This window comes from Camelus ferus, chromosome 5 (assembly GCF_009834535.1).
Source record: "Camelus ferus isolate YT-003-E chromosome 5, BCGSAC_Cfer_1.0, whole genome shotgun sequence".
NCBI lineage: Eukaryota > Metazoa > Chordata > Mammalia > Artiodactyla > Camelidae > Camelus > Camelus ferus.
In genome coordinates this window covers 64331606-64351561 of record NC_045700.1, presented here as the reverse complement: position 1 = coordinate 64351561, position 19956 = coordinate 64331606, and the positions used below count along the sequence as shown (strand labels likewise).

The following is a 19956-nucleotide window of genomic DNA, read 5'->3' as shown; positions in this document are numbered from 1 at the left end:
ATATTTTAAGTATTTAAATGCAGAAACTCAAATGATGCTGCAGGGATGTGAAAGGATCTGCTTTGATATATAAAAATACATTATACCAGCCAATCCTTGTATTAAAAAAATGGGTGCTTCTAAATTACTCATAGCGAATTCAGAAGTCTGTTCTTTGTAAACGTTCCAGGGCTGCCTGTCTTAGTTGGTACACAGTGAATTTGCTTACCAGTGCTTTCCCTAGGGGCAAACTCTACCTCAGAGGGGAGACACTCTAACACCATTTGTATAGTCCTGTTTTCAAGTGAAGTTTCTGTCTAGTGGGTAGTATTTTAAAAGCAGGTATTTTAAAAATGCTCTTTACATATCATAAAATTCACCCATATTAAGTGTACAATTAAGCAATTTTTAACAAATTTACAAAATTACACAACTACCACCACAGTCCTATTTAGAACATTTCTATCACCCAAAAACATCCCTGTGCCCATTTCAGTCACTCCTGTTCCCACACCCTGATCCAGGTGATCACTTAATATGCTTTGTGTCTCTCTATAGTTGCATTTCTGGACAGTTCAAGTAAATGGAATCATGCCATATGTGGTCTTTGGCATCTGGCTTCTTTCCTTTAGCATAATGTTTTAGAGATTCATCTGTATCATAGCATGCACAAGTAGCTCATTCCTTTTTATTGCTGAACAGTGTTCTGTTGCATGACTGTATCACATTTTGTTAATCCATTCGTCAGTTGTTGGATGTTTGGGTTATTTCTACTTTTTGTCTATTATGAGTAACGCTGTTATGGACATTCCCATACAAGTTTTTGGATGGATGGACGTTTTTAATTGCTGGATTGTATGGTACATTTATGTTTAATTTTTAAGAGCTGCCAAACTGTTTTCCATGATGGCTGCACCATTTTGCATTTCTATTGGAAATGTGTGAGAGTCCATTTTTCTCTGTATCCTTGGCAGAACTTGTTATTGTCTTTTTATTACAGCCACTCTAGTGGGTGTGATGTGGGATCTCATAGTGGTTTTAATTTGCATTTTCCTAATGACAAATGATGCTAAGTGTACTTTCATGTCCTTATTAGCTATTTAAATATCTTCTTGTGAAATATCTATTCACATTTTTGCCCAAGATTTAACTAGGTTGTTTGTCTTCTTATAACTGAATTGCAAGAGTTTTTAAATATATATAGTGGCTATGTCTTTATCCCTCCCTGCCCCCCAAGCCTAAAAAAGATTCACAGATATTCCCTGTTAGTATTAGCTTGCTTGCTTTTTCATTTGGTAGTTTTAAAATGATTTAACGCCTTCTGGCACCAGGACCGCTACGTGGCTACATGGGTGTAGTTTTTTTTTTTTTTTTAAGATTTCTTAGAATTATTGAAAGTTTAGAGCTAAAGGAATATAATTGCTTTTTAACCAAAATACTACTCTATTGTGCTTTAAAAGAAATAACATGTAAAAAGTTTATTTTTGTATCTTTATTTTGGACTTTAAAACCAAGCAACCCAGTTGAATGATCTTTTGCTGTTTGGGAATATGAAATTTTGACGGCAACTTTACTTGTATAAGCAGGGATTGTTTGTATTTATCCACATGATTTACTGTGTTGGGTCAGTGATGATGCGTGCTTAAAATTGTATCATTTTCTTTTTCTTTTCGAGGGGGAGGTAATGAGATTTATTTATCTGTTTGTTTACTTATTTATTTATTTTCATTGAGGTCCTGGAGATTGAACCCAGGACCTTGTGCATGCTAAGCAGGCACTCTACTACTGAGCTATACCCTCCCCACAAAATCATATCCTTTTTAATGTGAAAGGAAGGGTAACCAATCCAACTCCTGTCTCCTTGCCGACACACTAATCATTTTAACTATGTGAGCACTTTCAGCAATGAGGAAATTAGTACTCTCAGATGAAACTCATTTCATTCTTAGATAGCTCTATTTAATGGCATATCCTTTTTATATTTGACCAAATTTTGCTTTTCTTTAATTTCTGTCTATTGTTCTTGTATTAGTTTTCTACTGCTATGTAACAAATTACAACAAACTTAGTGGCTGAAAGCAACACACATTTACTACTTCACAATTTCTGTATATCAGAAATTCAGGCACAATTTAGCTGGACTCTGCCTCAGGGTCTTGCCAGACTGAATTCCAGATGTCAGGAAGGATGACAGTCTCATCACAGGCTGGACCAGGGAGAGATCCATTTACAAGCTTTTTCAGGCTGTTGGCACAATTTCTCCCTGTGGGTGCAGGACCGAGGCCCCTGTTTCCTTGCTAGCTGTTGTTTGGCGGCTGCTCTCAGTTCCTAGGGGCCACCCACAATTCATGGCTGCGTGGTCCTAACCACAGGCTGCCTCACGTGGTGGCTTCCTTCTTCAGAACCAGCAAGGGAGAGAAGCCCTCTCTAATTCCAGTCCGTTGATACAATCTTTATAATATAACATAATCACAGGAGTGACATCTCATCATCTTTGTCATATAATATAACCTAATCACAGGAATGGCATCCCGCCACTTTTGCCCTAAACTACAGGTTATAAGAAAGTCACAGGTCCAGAGGGGGAGGGTATAGCTCAGTGGCAGAGTGCATGCTTAGCATGTCCGAGGTCCTGGATTCAATCCCCAGTAAGTCCATTAAAAGTAAATTAAATAATAAGTAAATAAACCTAATTACTAGCCTCTCCAACAAAAAAAGAAAGTCCTGGGTCCTGCCCACACAAAAAAGAAGAGGATTATAAAGGGTGTGACCACCATCAGGTAGGAAGCAGGAATGGATCCCCTAAGTGCACTCACCACAATCCTTTGAGTACGTACAGAATCTTCTCATATTACTGTCCGCTTATTCAAAGGGAACCACCACCATAATGACCCCTCCACACATGAAAGCTCCCATTTTATTTGGTGACAATCACTAACAAAGTTATTAAAGGTATAATTTAATCATATTTGAAGAAAAGGTAGTTCCTTATGACACAGACACAGACTAATAAGGACTACCTTTTTGGAGACATCTTTACATTCATAGAATTTTCTAGAATCTTTACATTCATAGTATTTTCTAAATTTTCATTTATTCATGTCTTTTAAGTGTATTCTAGACATTAGGGTTGTATCAATATCAAAGTTCTTGTCCTCAAAGAGCTCATTTTCTAAAAAGATAGATAAAAGAGAGTAAATGCATAAATAAATAAAATTATTTTCAGGTTACTCTAAGGCCATGAAGGCAAAAGCAATGCAAAGGGGTGGGATGTGGGCCCTTTTTCATAGAGACCTGAGTAATATGAAGGATGTAGCCTTACGAGGACCTGGGGAGAGCAATCCAGGCAGATGGAACAAGTCTAAAGGCTCCAAGGTGGAAGTAAGTCCAGGATGTTTTGGGAACAGCAAGAAGGACAGTGTAATGTGGGGCCAGTGGTAAGCAAGAGGGTAATAATATAATCACCATTTTACATATGTACTATATATGTACATTTTCTCATGTTAATTATTGAGTATCCTCATATTCCTTCTTTACTAATTCTGTTCTACACAAATTCTAAGGAGTTTAGTTTAATTTAAGTGGTTTCTTAACTCAAATACTATGCTTCTGCCTGACTTTAAAAAATTGTGAAAAACAATACTAGGGTAAAATATTGAGGTCATAAAATACCCAGGAACTTGTATTTCTTACATAATTTTTCTTAACTATAGTAAGCATTGGAAATTTTCAAATATAAATTACAAATGATCTTTTATTCCTCTGACAAAATTCAGTGTTAATGGCTTTATTCTGATTTGCATGTAAAGACAAAGCCAGCTATAGTGTTCGATGTTCCTTTGTGGAAAGACATTGTTTTTCCATCCTCTGATGTGGCCACACTCAATCATCTATGTATATATTCATTCATTGAGACATATATGCACGCAGTCGCCCATAGCACACATACATCTTCATGTTTGAATTAGGTATGAGTTAGTGGCACTTCAGAAAAATGAATTCTGTATTCTCTCTGCCTAGCTACAGTGGCTGGTTGCCATGGAAATGATGCACAAGGTAGGCCTTTCAAAAATGCTGATGTTAATATGTCTTCATTGGAGAAGTTCATGTATTAATCAGAAATAAAGAGAAATTTAATAACAAAACGATGCAAATATCCTAGGAAAAAAAGGTGTCTGCTTATACCAAAGAAGTCCAATTCACCATCTTTTTTGCCCTAACCTTGACTGAACTGAACATTACTCTTCCCTGAAGTCTGCAACCAGTGAACAGGTAGCCAGTTTCTTTAAATTGATGTCAGATTTCATCTTTAATTACTGTATGCATAGACTTAATTTCTGCTTCGTTAAATACTCCATAGGGTCAGGACTGATTTCCACAGTTTTTTGCCTCCACAGAGTGTCTGTTATTCCCTTCCAAAGTGTTTTTCTGCTTCAGATTGCTCTCTACAAGCATCTCCCAACCCTAATTAATAATAACTTGATTTCCTTAAAGCCATAGTTGCTTGGAAAATGTATTAAAGGAATTCTTACCCCTTTTTGATAGTCTTTGTCATAATGTATTCTATGCATATTAAAGAAGTGTATGTAAATTATAGAAAAAAATTAAAGGACATAAAGTATTTTTAAAAAATTGAAAGTCATGAGCTAATCAGGTAGATATAAGCATCATTAATTTTTTGTATATGTACTTCTCTTCATTATATTTACATACACCATTTATAAAATATAAATCTCTTAGGAATTTTGGTTGGAATTTATGATATTGTGATTTAAAATAAGAAATATATAGTATACTTGGTCTTTGTCCCCATTTCTGGCACAAACTTCCTACAACGTTTAGCGTTTCCTAAGTGATGAGAACAACAAAGGTGTCTTTTGTTATGTTAATGAGGTGACTTTTGTCCAGCATCTAAGGTTGCCAGGAGAACAAACCATTTGCCTAGAGGGTTGGAAATTTCAACCCCACCCCTGACCTCCCTGGAGAGAAGAGGGACTGAGGTTGAATCAGTTGCTGTGGGCAATGATTTAATCAATCAGTGCCTGTGTAATGAAGCCTCTATAAAACCCCAAGAGTGTTCTGGGAGCTTCCAGGCTGGTGAGCGCATTGAGGTGCTGGGATAGTGGTCAGCCTGGAGAGGACATGGAAGCTTCATTCTCTTTCCCTAGACCTTGCCCTTTGTATCTCCTCTGTTTGACTGTTCCTGAGTCATATCCTTTTATACTAAACTGGTAATCTAGTGAGTACACGGGTTTTCTGAGTTCTGTTAGCCTCTTTTGCTAACAAATCAAACCCAAGCTGGGGGTCATGGGAACCTCTGATTTGTAGCCAGTCATTCAGAAATATATGTAACCTGAACTTGCAACTGGCAGCTGGAGTCCTAGGGACGGGGTTTGTGAGACCCTCCAATTTGTAACCAATGAGTCAGAAGCCCTGATGACAACCTGGACTTGTGACCTGTGTCTGGAGTAGGGGAAGTCTTGTCTCTAAACTCTTAACTTGTAAAATCTGATACTGTCTCTGGGGAGGAAGTGTCAGAATTGAGTAGGACATGCAGTTGGTGTCCACAGAATTGTTGGTGGTATGGAAAATACTCCCTCCCTATCTCCACACATTGAAACTGGTTGCAGAACACAGAAGAGAATCACATTAAACTTACGGATTATTTGGAGGAGAGTAGAAATCTTTATAACGTTGAATATTGCAATAATTATAGCTTTGTCTCTTTGTTTAATTAAGATTTTTTTTAATGTTCTGCAGTATTATTTATAGTGGTTTCCAAGTGCCTTCAACTTCTTGTATTACCATTCTGTTTTAGCATGGGAGTTGATGTTCTAGGTTAACTTGTTTAGTGTCTTTGCAATCTTTCCTAGCACTCCTTGATACTGGTTATTTTTTCCAAGTGTTTGTAAACTATAATATAAGACAATGTTCAAATCTATGTTGAGTATTAGATATTCCCCACTTAAACTGTCACCAGTTGATGTTAAATTCACCTTTCTTTCCACTTCTTTTTGGAGTTGATGTTTATCTTCAGCTTGTTAGGTCAAATATTCTTTAGATTTGAACATACTAATAAGTTACATTGCCAATTTTATTTCCCATCATTTTACTCCCCAACCCGTGGCATTTTACATATTTGTTGTTATTTTGAATAGGCCATTTTCATTTACATTTTCAAAATGTTTATTGCTTGTATGTACAAAAGCCTTAGATTTCACTGTCTTTATTTTGAATCTGTTTCTGAAATTTATCAGTTTATTCAAATAAATGAAGACAGGCAATAAGCAGGTAAACTAAGTAGAATATAATTTCAAGTCATGCCACGTTCTGTGAAGAAAATGAGAACAAGGTGAAGAGATGGATAGTGGGAGAGTGAAGCCTTTCTACACAGTGGTTAGGAAAGGCCTCTCTAAGGGGATGACATTGAAACAGAGCCCAGATAAAGCCTAGGGCATGAGGATAGAAATTTCCACACAGAGAAGAACTCTGAAGCTGGCAAAAACTTAATGTATTCAAGGGTAGTAAGAAGGTCAGTGTGGCTGAAGCATAACTACCAGATATCTGGATGGGTCCAATCAGGAGGGAGAAACCACACAGGAATCTGAACAGGGCAAGTTTAATATAATGAATTATTAAGTATAACCTAGGACTGGGGTATTGGAGTAATGATAGACCAGCTAGTAAGAGGTAAAGGGAATTCTAAAAAATACAGAAACAGTAGATATCATGGAGCAAGCACCAACTTTGAAGCTTGGACACAACACCCAAGGAAGAACCCCCTCTCCCCAGGGCTGAGATTCGATCCTGTTAGAGACGACAAAGTCACCTCTCACTGAAGGGCAGAAAGGTCACTGTGATGCTGTATCAGGGGAACTTGCTGGAAATCTGCCTTCTAGAATTTGTCTGAAGTTCACCCTCTAGGGTGCTAGGGAAAGCTCTTTATGGGGAGGTGTCTTGGTAGAGGTGCCTGGCTACAAAACTTCCTAAAATGGGGTGTGCCAAGGGAGCTGTTGGCTACAGGGTGCTGCTGGCCACTGTGAACGCTAGGAACTGGGCACAGGAGAAGGTGTGAGTGCAGCAGGAGCCTGGTGCTAGAAAAAACACCCATGCTGCAGAAGCTGCACACTGGGGAAGCCATGTGCATGGCAGGACCTCAGCACTGGACAAACATGAACACTATTGGAACTGGTACTGGAGAAGCTGCACACATTGCATGAACATGTCAAGAAAGTGCACCAGATCCAGGAAGCAAAATACTTTCCTCTTGTAGTACGTCTCCCATTCTCTCTACTGACCAAGCTGAACACCGTGCCAACTGTCAATGGAAAAACATTTAAAGGACCCAAATCCCTTTTCACAGAGTAAGCAAAAAAGATGAATTTGGAACTAAGAGGCAAAAATAAATAACTGACACAGCAGTGCAAGCATGGCAGAGAATGAGATTGGAGGGGGAGACAAGCCAAATCATGCAGGCCATGTTGGCCGCTGTAGAGAGCTTGCATTTCATTCTAAGGGTGATTAAAAAATCTACTGGAAGGTTTGAGCAAAGGAATAGAGAGATGAGAGAAGCACCAATGAGACCATAAGGAAGTAATTGCAAAAGCCTAAAGAGAGATGCTGGGGTCTGTGGAGCTAATGCAGAGTGGTTAGAAGGAGAATCTATGGAACTTTCTGATGGATAGAAAGTTGCCATGCAATTGATGTCCGAAGCGTATTCTAACTCCCTGGAAGGGGGGTAAACTCTAGGATTACATATACAGGAACTTCACTGATAGTAGAAAGCTTCTCTTCATATGACTGCTCATTTATTTAAATAATTAGTAACATAGCATCTTATATGGTTGAAATTTAACTTATACTTAATTTGCTACTTCAATTAAAATATTCAAGAATATTAGACTACAGGGTAGCATTGATAGTCAAAACCATCGTATACATAGGCAATTGCCTCTCAACACATTAGGGAGTACTAATAAGAGTAGAAAAAGTGAGGGGCAACACGTGCTTTGGTGGAGGGGTAGTGAAAAGCCTTTGAAAATGATTCACGGAACCTGGTCCAGGTTTGTATATCTGAACTTTTTACTGAGCCCACAGTAAAAAATATATTTGACTCATGACTCATGGCAAGTATGTAAAATGTAACAGAAATGACACCAACCATCCAAATCCTTACTCCATTTATTGCATTTTGATAGTTTTTATTCTAGTTAACATTTTAATCATAGTCATATCTTTTGGAGTTAATTTCCTGAACCAATAATGAGTCATAACCTTCAATTCAAAAAATATGAGTCTGGGAGGCTAAGGAAAACCTATCCTCCTTCCCAGTGGCTGCATTTAAAAATTTCTTTCTTTCTTTCTTTTGCTGAAGCCCTTCATGTGTGGGTGGCACCATTTGATTGTTGATAGAATAATATAAAAATTTATTTTTTGCATCATTTAACTCAGGAAGAAACTGTGCTTGTGGTTAATTTTAGATTTTAGATTTAAGTTTCCCTCTTAGATTCCAGAAGTTCTAAGTTTATAACTTGTCATTTATTGTCTGTCATTCTCACTTGACCGTATATGCCTCAAGTTGAGGAAGTTTATATACTTTCATATCTCCTAAAATACCTAAGATGGTGTAAGATACCTAATTTGCTGAGTAATTGCCTAAAACTAATTTATAGTAATTTTAAATTGAGCACTGAATAATGAATATATTATGTATTTAAATTGAGTAATAGAATTCCAGAATTTTGAGATTTTTTGGGGGGGGAGGAATGAATTAGGAGTCTCAGATTAACATAAACATACTACTATACATAAAACAGATAAACAAGAAGGACCTACTGTATAGCACAGGGAACTATATTCAATATCATATAATACCTATAATGGAAAGGAATCTGAAAAGGAAAACATATATATATGTATATGTATAACTGAATCACTTTGCTGTACACCTGAAACTAACACAACATTGTAAATCACCTATACTGCAAAAAATTTTTAAAACTATATATGACTTTAGAATTTTCAAAATGATTTCATTTTCCTTATACTATAAATTTTGTTTGTTTAGTACTTTATAGTTTCATTGGCCCTTTTACATAATATTATGAAATTGAAATTAAAATGTCCTAGTGAAGCACACAAATATTATTTCCATTTCTATCAAGGTGCAGGTCAACCTGATAGCTTAGTATAAAAGAAACATCGTGATCTGAACCTCATGTATTTCTATGACTCATCATTGTCCATCACACAAATTACTCACCAACTATACCAATGGAATTATTCTCCCCCTCTCACTTAAAACATACAATTTTTTAAAAACTCCATGCCTTTGTAGGCATTGTTCCCACTCACTGAAATGCTGATCCACCCTCCTGCCCCATCCTCAACTTTGCCTGGATAATTGCTACCTGTCTTTCAATTCTTTCCCATGTCTCCTCTGCCAGAGAGTGTCTAGCAAAAGTGAAATGAGTGAGACCAGTTAGAAGGATGGTAAAGTAAACCAAATAAGAGAGAAGTGAATGAATAAATGAACAAATGAGGAAAGCAGAGCTCTAAGCCATGCTGCGCCACCTCGCGGAATCTGTGACTGTCAATATAATCATGTTCTTTCTGCCATTGGGAACAGGGCATCTCTCGTGATACCTCCATGCCAAAGGTCCCGCTACGCCACCTACTTTGACGTTGCTGTTCTTCGCTGCCTACTGCAGCCCCACTGGTCTGAGGAAGGCACTCAGTGGTCACTGATGTACTATCTACAAAGGCTGAGACACATGTTGGAAGAGAAGCCAGAAAAGCCCCCAGAGCCAGATGTTCCTGTCCTGCCCAGACCTAGGAGTAGCTCGATGGTGGCAGCAACTCCCTCGCTAGTGAACACACACAAAACGCAAGTAAGAGATGCTCAATCCATCATCACTTGAACCCACAACTTTGACCATAACAGATTCTTTTTTTCTTCTGTGTATCCAGCTCTTCTTTATCCCAGTGCTGACTCTTTGATTGGTAGGTTACTCTGATGCTATTATCCTTTCTTTCCATCTTTTACTCCTAGACCCTTAGCATTTAATTGACCATTCAGAGAAGTGCTGTCTAAATGCCTCTTGCATACACTAATCTAAAGTAAGCCTCTGCTGATCCAGAAAATGGAAAATGGGTTTTCTGGCTAATCAAAGTACTAGTTAATAGAGAGTTCTCACATATAACTGTCAAGTACCAATATTATAAAATGCATGACACTAGCATTCTGCTGAACTTGATTCAACCTCCTTTTCGAAGCTCAAAATTTTCCAGTGCCTCAAGGTCATCATTAGCAATATTGTTTTTTGATATATAGATTACCATGTATTCTTCAGATGTTTGGAGGAATAAACTAAATGTGTGCATATGTGATAACATCCCCCAGAAATATCACTTTTTGATAAATGAAAGTCCTGTTACCAGCTTGAACATTTGTTCTTCTTCTCTTCCTTATGAATACCACATGTTGAATATGCAGAGAAAAATATGATTTTGCGTGTGTTCCAGTTGTTTGGGTTTACTTACGTGTGAATTGGCTGTGCCTGGAAAAACATCTGCATGTTCTGAAAATAAAGAGGAGGAATCTCAGAATGAAAAGGAATTATGCTCCGTTTTAGTAATAGATGATTCTGCACATGGTGAATATCTCCTTTGGAGAATCATTAAACGGAAAAACATTTTTTTAAAATAAAAAGTGAAGAGATACCTACTCCCTCCTGATTTTCTTAGCTTTCCTAAATCTGGAACTTTGTGGTCTCACTGTTGAAAAGTCCAAATAAAAGTTGCAATTAATATGAAATACACCTCCTCAGTAGTAGCTTTTGGGTTCTGAAAGTTTGGACACACAAGTTAACTTCATAGATATCAAAACAGTATGCATATCCCTATTAAAAATATGAGATCTCAATAAGAAAAGTATTTAGATATAAAGCCCCAAGTCCTTGATCATGAATCTACCTTCGTTGTCTGTTAAGGATCTCACTATGAAGTGTAATGAAGAGGAAAAATCTCTCAGCCCCGAGGCTTTTTCCAAGGTTTCGTTGACCAATCTGCGTAGGCCTGCAGTCCCAGATCTTTCTTCAGACCTTGGCATGAACATTTTTAAGAAGGTGAGTAGAACCACTTATGTCCTTTGACGTGCTGGTAATTGAAAAAAAACAAAACAAAGCAGTGGGGCATGAGATGCTTCTGATCGTGCTGCAGAGTGGGGTGGGATGGGAAAGAGACCCCGGAAGAGGTCTGCTCCCAATTACAACACTGGCTTGCAGTATGACCTTGTGCAGATGTTTAAATGAGGGCTTAACATTCTACACTTTATACAGAGTTGTTACACAGCTCAGTCCTGATGATATGTGTAAAATGCTTTTAGTAATGCTATAATGGAGATGGTTGTGGTAGCAGTGATGGTAACTTATATTTGTATAATTCATCTCGTTTTACCAAGCCCTTTATAGAAATAATTCTTATTTAATCCAACGAGATTTTTATTCTTCACCATTTGGACCTAAGAAACTGTATCTTACTGAAGTTCTTAGAGTGATGGGATCATCATGGAGCATTTATTCTTGAAGTCATCTGTGTTTTAAAGACAACAAGCAAACCAAGCTTTGTTAATAAAGTAGTAGCTCCTTATAACTGACCACTAGGTTTACTCCCATCTCTTCTTTTTGTGAGTGGCAATGTAGGTTTCCATTCAACAAACATTTATTGAGCATTCATAAGGGGCTAGAACACTAAAGGTAGGAAATTAAAAGGTGTAGTCTTCATGCAAATAAAACTGAGGTGGGAGTCAGTTGATCAGGGTTCAAATTCCAGCCCTGCCACTTTCTACCCATGTGATACCGGCCAAATGATACAATTTTCTTCATCTATAAATGAGTGCGTAATACACTTAATCTTGAAAGGTTAAGAGATTAAGTGAGATAATATATGTAAAGTCTTTACTGTGCCTGGCACTTGGCAAGTACTCAATAAATGTTATTATTCTTTAAAAAAAAAAAAAAAAAAGGAAGGAAGAAAAGAAAAGAAATGAAACTGAACCTTGGAAACTTTAGGTAGTTTTCAAAAGGTTGAGTCCAAACTCAAAACTAGGCCTTCTAACTAGATAGTCCATGTTCTAAGACTCTACATTTCACCTGTCCTTTTTATAAGTAATTAGAGCTGATCAAATAGAAAATAACATGTGTAGAATAATATATATGTGGTAGCCTATTTTTCTCTTTTCAAAATGACTGGTTAATTTCAGTGAAGAACACAGAATTATGACCCCATCTATGAGCTCGGAGTGTTGCTACCTTTGTTGATGATGCAGTAATGGGCAATGGCCATAGTTCTTCTAAAAACGTCAATCAGTAGGGGTAAAAGAGGCTTTCAGTACTGACTGCACATGAGAATCTCTGCAGAACTTTCAAAAATTCAGATGCCCAGGTCTGACCCCAGACCCATTAAGTCAGAATTGCTAAACAGACATTGATATATTATAAAAGCTTTCCAAGCAATTTCTAAACTCTTAGTTATACTGGATTTGAACTTATTTAACTGGTAGGAATAATAGATTTGTACCAATGCATGCTCTGTATCTTCTTTGCCTCCCCTTATGAACAGAGGCACACATTGGTTTTTGTCTGACTGAAACAATGGATCTTAGTCTTGAAAAAATGGAACAGAGAAAGATTGGCTGGTCCAAGCAGTGACTTTGGAATTCTAGACTCTAACTCAGGGGCTCTCATGTTTTACCATGCATCAGAATCACCTGCAGGGCTTGTTAAAACACACATTGCTGGGCCTCCCCCTTCTGAGTTTCTGATCCAGTGTGGCTGGGGATGAATCTGAGAATCTGCATCTCTGACAATTTCCCAGGCACTGCTGCTGCTGGTCCAGGGACCACACTTTGAGAATCACTCCTCAAACCCAACCCAGCAGAAAAAGCCAGGAAATACATTAGCTTTTGCTCAGTTTCTTTCATTCTTTTGACACACTGTGGAAATTGGATGATATTTGGTGACTTTCTGGCTCTCCCTTTCCTGGAACGTTTCCTGTGTTTTACTCCAGATCATGGAGCCCTTTGGGAAGCAAACTGTAACCTTGCCTCTGCCCTGTGCCCGACCCCTCATCTCTCATCCTTGTAGTTCAAGAGCCGCAAAGAAGACAGAGAGAGAAAAGGCTCCATCCCGTTCCACCACACGGGGAAGAGGCGGCCCCGCAGAATGGGAGTGCCATTCCTGCTCCACGAGGACCACCTGGATGTGTCCCCCACCCGCAGCACATTCTCCTTTGGAAGTTTCTCTGGGCTCGGAGAAGACAGGCGAGGCATTGAAAAAGGAGGCTGGCAAACCACCATTTTAGGTGACCACCAGGACTTCCCAAAATAGGGCAGAGCTTCAGTGACCTGTTTGGAACTCTGGATCTAGGTCTCCCGGGGAAATCTGGGTCTTTCTTAAACAGTTTAGTCAAGAAGTTTGGGCCCACATGTAGGCTCCCCAGACCCAAAATTATGCTGTCTCTTTCATAGCAAAAGAAATGCAGGTAATTGAATTATGCAAGAATCCTGTGTAATTAGACAGGTCATGGACCTATTTCTTGGATCATCCTAGATGTGGAAACATGGCCTCAGAGGGTTCTGTGCATTAACTTTCATTGTGAATCCAAGGGCAGACTTTTCTAACTTAGATATTAAAAAAGGAAGATGTAAAGGAAAGAAAAAGGAGCTTTTTTTTTTCTTTCTTTCTGAATGTCACATTAAGAAGGCCAGCTTGAAGTCAAGAGCTGACAGCTGGCCAGGGCCTAACAGATGGTTTCTGACATTTGACTTAGATTAGGGCTGACCTTATCACAGGCAGCTTCATCCATCATCTTGACCCAGAACATTCCCAAGGCGAGTTCAATTCCTGCTAGTCGGCTGTACCTCACGTACTTCCTGACATCCCCTCACTCTCATGGCTGTCCTTTGGACTGACAAGACCTCATCAGAGCATCTTTCAGATTTTCAAACCCTCTTGTGGTGCTCTTGTCCATCTCAGGGAAATTCACCCGGCGGGGCAGTTCGGACGCGGCCACTGAGATGGAGAGCCTGAGCGCCAGGCACTCCCACTCTCATCACACGCTGGTGAGTGACGTGCCAGACCACTCCAACAGCCACGGAGAAAACACCGTCAAGGAAGGTGGGTCGGAGGCGGCCCTGGCAGGCGGGAGTTCAGGTTCCTTTTCCTGTTTCCTGTTTTTACTCCATGTTCCATTTTCATTGTAACCTGGCTCCTGTGCTTTTTGAAAACTCCATCTGTGTATTATGTTGCTTTGTAATCTCCTTGTGAGCCATTCTTAAGATTTCCTTAGTAGCAAGAGCTGTTGGATAGCACACTATGAACACCGTAGCTTTTAGAGAGAAAGCCAGGGCAAGCCATTCATATTTGTTTTTGTTTTAATGGAGGTACTGGGGATTGAACCCAGGACTTCATGCTGCTAAGCATGCACTCTACCATGGGGCTATACCCCCCACCCCATATTTGTTTCCAAAAGAGCATAGACCTACAGGGCTAGGAGCGACTTAGAGGACCTCTATGACATCCCTCTGAAGGGCTTGTCCACCTTGTCTCTGCCTTCCAAGACCACCGATCTCCTTTTCAGACAGCTGATATTTGGTGCTTTATGTGGAGCAAATGTGTTTCTGGATGGAATCCAAGATGGGTTCTTACTCTGTGCTCTTAACCTATGAGCATGAATTTAGTCCCTCTTTTCCCTGGATTGTATTTCAAGTATTTGATAACGTCTGTTAGTTACCACCACAAATTTATGTTCCATTACTCTTAAGCAAAGGAGAAAAAGAACCTTTCTTGTTTGCTGTTGCCTAAACATACTAGATAAAACCAAATAGTTTTAGCAGTTACAAACTTGTGAGGAAATACTTCAGCTAAACTAGTTTAACTATATCAGTAGGGTCTGTCATCTAACAGTGGGTAAAGTGCACCTGTTAGACAAAAAATGTTAGCCTGTGTCTTAAGGAAGTTGGTTAAGTATTCATGTTTTCTATAACTGTCATTATTTATCATGTATTACATGACTTAACACCTTAATCATTTCCATCAAAGTTGAGAATAGCTCTGAGACTATCAGTCAAATATCTGTTAATGCTACAGTGGTGATTTGGTCATGATTTAAATGATAGTATAACTGTCTGACATGATGTCTTAGGTTAATATGGGGAAAACCAAGACATTGCTTTCCTTTTTTAGTACGATCCCAGATCTCCACCATCACAGTTGCAACCTTCAATACCACATTGGCGTCATTCAACGTAGGCTATGCAGACTTTTTCAGTGAGCATATGAGGAAGCTCTGCAACCAGGTGCCTATCCCGGAGATGCCACACGAACCCCTGGCATGTGCAAACCTGCCTCGAAGCCTCACAGACTCCTGCATAAACTACAGCTACTTGGAAGACACAGAACACATTGATGGGACCAATAACTTTGTCCACAAGAATGGCATGCTCGATCTTTCTGTAAGGAGCAAGATTTTGTCTTACTGAAGCTTGGAAGATATTGAATCTCTGGGCCAGTTTTTACAATGTTGGGTAAAATGGGCATATAAATTCTTAGAAATGTTGAGCAGTTAAATGAAAAATCTACTCATGTAAAAAAATTTCATAAATGTACCCACATCTTAGATTCATCTTTTCTTTTTTTCTGATCTCAATATTTTTATATCCTGATAGTAGATATATACAAGTGTGTGTGTGTGCTTGCTAAGTCCCTTTTTTCTATCTAGAATGGGAGTAAAAAATTCTGTTTATTTTCTTTTGTTATAAAAGCAGCAGGACTCTAAACCCACGGTATAGCAGGAGGAAATGAATAGAAGTCCAATAAAACATTTAAACCTGCATTCTCAAGAATGCCTGTCTTGATTATGGTTATTAGCAAATGAAAGGGTTGTTATATTTTACAATTATATTTCACAAAGTTTTGTAATTTCACCTCAGGGAAGTTAGCTCAGCAAATAATTTAAACTACTAGAATCAATAAAAGACATAATTTAAACATGCAAATATTTTGCATTTAAAATTGAAATGTAAATAATGATGCAATTGCTCATGCGTAAATGTTCTTCTATTAAGTGTGTCCATAAGGAGGTCATTTTTCTTCATCCTGTGTTGGTGGAAAGTGAAAGGCAGAGCATTAAAACACTTTGATTTTAAAAATCAGTTGAGCAAGTTTCCATTTGGGCAAATAATTTCTTTCCTATTAATTTGTTAAGCTTTATTGTCCCCATAAAGTGTCTATATCATGGCAAGTTTTAGAGTACTTAAGTGAGATAACACACATACATTTTTAATTCTTCTATATTAAGCACATACACATGATTCCAATGCAACTTAATAAAATATCTGAAAATTACCTGAATTATTTATGTTTAAGTGCCTAGAACAGCCTAAAGGAAATGCATTAAACAGAATAACTGAATCTATTTAGGAAGAGGTTAATTCAAGTCCCTTAATCACCCCCGGTTTATTTTTGTCTTCTCCCAGGTGGTTCTGAAGGCTGTTTATCTCGTCCTGAACCATGATATCAGTTCTCGCATCTGTGATGTGGCGCTAAACATTGTGGAATGCTTGCTTCAACTTGGCGTGGTGCCCTGTGTAGAAAAGAACAGAAAGAAGAGTGAAAATAAGGAAAATGGGACTGTGGAAAAAAGACCAAGTGAGGGAACTTTCCAGTTCAAAGGAGTATCTGGAAGTTCTGCTTGTGGATTTGGGGGCCCTTCAGTTAGTGGAGCTGGAGATGGTGGAGGAGAAGAAGGAGGAGGTGGTGATGGAGGAGGTGGAGGAGGTGACGGAGGAGGAGGTGGAGGAGGTGGAGGTGGCCCCTATGAGAAGAGTGATAAGAACCAAGAGAAGGTATGACAACCATGTTTTGTGTCCTCATGAAATGTTACTCCTGATTTCTTTCCAATTCTTGCTTGCTGGCAATTTGTTGACTCAGAATAGCAATTAGTCAGTAGAGTGAAAAAGTCTAGAAATCTCTTCATTAGGTTCTCAGCAGGCATGAGTGAAAAACAGATGAAACTGTATCCTGAATTCAAAAGCCATGGCCGTCCAAGTAATGTTAGAATTAATTCCCTGGCTTTGTTAATTCTGCAGGAGAATATCTCAGATACAGTACATGGCCATAATTCTTAGTCTGCCACCAAGAACAGCCTCATTCTCAAGACTTTCGGGGTCTGACCCAGTTGAGCAGTGTTGTTCCCTTCTCAGGCTGCCAGCACAAAATACCATAGATTGGGTGGCTTAAGCTACAGAAATTTATTTCTCACAGTTATGGAGGCTGAGAAGTCCAATATCAAGGTGCCAGAAAGGTAGATTTCATTCTGAGGCCTCTTCTCTTGGCTTGTAGGTGGCTGCCATTTTGCTGTGTGCTCATGTGACCTCTTTTTGCTTTGTGCACAGAGAAAGAGAACAGACTCCCCAGTGTCTCCTCTCATAAGGGCACAAATCATCTTGTAGGGCTCCCCTCTCATGACCTCATCTAACCATAATTTTTTCTCCGAAGGCCATGTCTCCAAATACCATCGCACTGGATGTTAGGGCTTCAACATGTGAATTTGGAGGCGGCAAACATTTAGTCCATAATAAGCAGTATAATTTTTCCACAAAGAAAATTAAATAAAGTCCTTTCTCTTGACTTAAGGAACGCATGTTTAGGCAGCCTACTTTAATCACAGTTAAGGGGAAAGAAGGGAAGATGTTCTGTGTAGTTGGTTGGTTTGTTGGTCTTGGTTTGGAAGATGAGCCTTGCTCCTCTATGTCACAGTGTGTCACATCCAGGTGTCTTTAGCTTTCTTGTTACTGACTGTTCTTGAATTTAATTTCCTTTGACTTGAAAACCTGATTTATGATCTCAGCACTTAACATCAAGAATCAGTTTTCTCTTTTAATTTGAATTTTAAATAAGAATTAACAGAGCTTAAATTCATATAATTTATGCTGATTTCAGTTTGGGGTTTGAGTTGGAAAATGCTATTAAGAAATTGAAATCAACAAGAGATTTGAATCTTGAACAGGTGACAATCTACACATCAAGTCAAGTGTTTATAAGCATAAGATTTCACCGTGCAGAGTTCTACCACCTACATACTATCTAAAGAGTAAATTGTTATTTTCTTGCAGGATATCAGGTTTTTTACATCTGAATAAGTGTTGCAGTGCTCCTTCCTCTTTTATATATTTTTTCTCTATCTCTTTCCAGTTCTACTTGATGCATGTTTAATGTGCATTTATCATCTGTGTGTCTGCCTCTCATTGTCTACTCTTATTTTTTCTTAGTATTGTGGACTCTGATCTAGTTATTCCTGCCCCAATATTCTTGCATTCCTAAACCTACCCTCTTTTTTAGGATTTCTTCTCCTGCCTTGATCATATATATGTTTTTCAATTCTAACAGAATCTTCTGGTTCTTAAGGTTCCCAACTTCTTACCTTCCTAACCATCACTGAGGACAATCCAAGGATCCTCAGATCTCACCGTAGATTAAAATTATCTAAATGATGATATAGATCACAATGGATTTGATCTTGGATCCTAAGATCTAAGAAATTATTCCTTCAGCAGTTATGTAGGAATTAGCAAACAAATACAAGTTTTAAGGACCAAATTTGTAAACACAACAAATCATGAGATTCTTAACGTTCAATTTTTCTTACCTGTCAATCTAGCCTGGCCACTCAAAGAGAAAATAGATACTGCTATGTCATCATGTCATAATATTCAAGGAAAAATAGACAAGAATAAAAGTTGTGAAATTTTGATAAGCTTTTATCCCTAAGTTGATGAGGGATTTTTTGTTTATACTGAGAATCTCTGAAGTTCATTATTAGTATTTTATTTTACTTTGTTTCTGTTTTGCTTTTGTTTTTAGTTCTAAAATTTCACCCAAGTAGTATTTTTATCTAATTTCTTATTAAAGAACTGCAAGTCCCTTGCCTATTTAAAATCTAGATATTATACTAGAAACTTGGTAATATAAGTTTGACCAAAACTATCACTTTTAATTAGGATGGGATTTCTAAAAAGTCAGATTATATGTTATCCAAAACAGCCACCAAGATATAAATGTTTTTTGGTTAGTTCTGCAGAATATTACTCTTTGTAATACAGAGAATTTATAAAATCATACCTTACCGTAGGTCAAGTACATTGTGCTTGTGATTCACACAAGTCTGTTTTGCCTCAAACCCATCTGTCTTTTCAGTGAAATCAGAAGGTTTATCTAATTTTGTAACCTAGTAATACCAGAAGCATGGGGGATTGATTAGTTCAGAAGGGAAGATCTAATTTCTGTTTCTATATTTGCCACTCACTGGTACTGAGAGCTTGAAATGTTATTTAATAGCTCTCCCGATTTCCGTCTGTAGCTTGATACATCTTTCTGAATGTCTGCTATGAGACATAAATCCAAAGGACATCTGAAGGTCCAAAGAAATACAAATAGATATTTACAAAAACTTATTGGAGTGGGGAGGGTATAGCTCAGTGGTAGAGTGTGTGCTTAGCATGCATGAGGTCCTGGTTTCAATCCCCAGTTAATAAATAAATAAATAAACCTAATCCCCCTTCCCCTCAAAAGACCTGATGAAATTTTAAAAAAAAAGAAAGAAAAGAAAAGAAAAGAAAGAAAGAAAAGCTTTTGAAGCTAGGAATTTTTTTTCAAAGTAACATGTAATAACTTTTAATTGTATGTAAACCAATCTTCTAAATCAGCCCTTAGTCAGGGTGACTTTCCGAGGCAGTACTCCCTTGGCTGTGTGTGCTCTGCTCTGCCAAGGGCTTGTGCTAAGGGGGTCAGTCAGGACTAAGCTCCAGGCCAAGCCCTGCTCACCGAGCTCTTCACCCAAGTGCTGCCTCTGCTAAGAGGGCTCACCTCCTAATTTATCCACCTGGAGGAGTGCCTCTTCTCATATGCACAAAGTTGC

General features: G+C 38.3%; 1 protein-coding gene across 10 annotated transcripts in view; it reads left to right on the top strand.

The window, feature by feature from the left end:
- Nucleotides 1-19956, top strand: part of UNC80 (unc-80 homolog, NALCN channel complex subunit) — a 190476-nt gene that overhangs the window by 19964 nt on the left and 150556 nt on the right. For 6 of the 10 annotated variants that reach the window (XM_032479955.1, XM_032479954.1, XM_032479953.1 and 3 more), the window contains exons 8-13: nucleotides 9608-9869; nucleotides 10971-11105; nucleotides 13125-13341; nucleotides 14016-14192; nucleotides 15225-15493; nucleotides 16517-16885. In XM_032479955.1, coding sequence (XP_032335846.1) covers nucleotides 9608-9869; nucleotides 10971-11105; nucleotides 13125-13341; nucleotides 14016-14192; nucleotides 15225-15493; nucleotides 16517-16885 — 1429 coding nt within the window. The remainder of the gene's footprint in view (nucleotides 1-9607; nucleotides 9870-10970; nucleotides 11106-13124; nucleotides 13342-14015; nucleotides 14193-15224; nucleotides 15494-16516; nucleotides 16886-19956) is intronic. The other 4 variants (XM_032479957.1, XM_032479961.1, XM_032479956.1 and 1 more) reach the window with 1 other exon arrangement.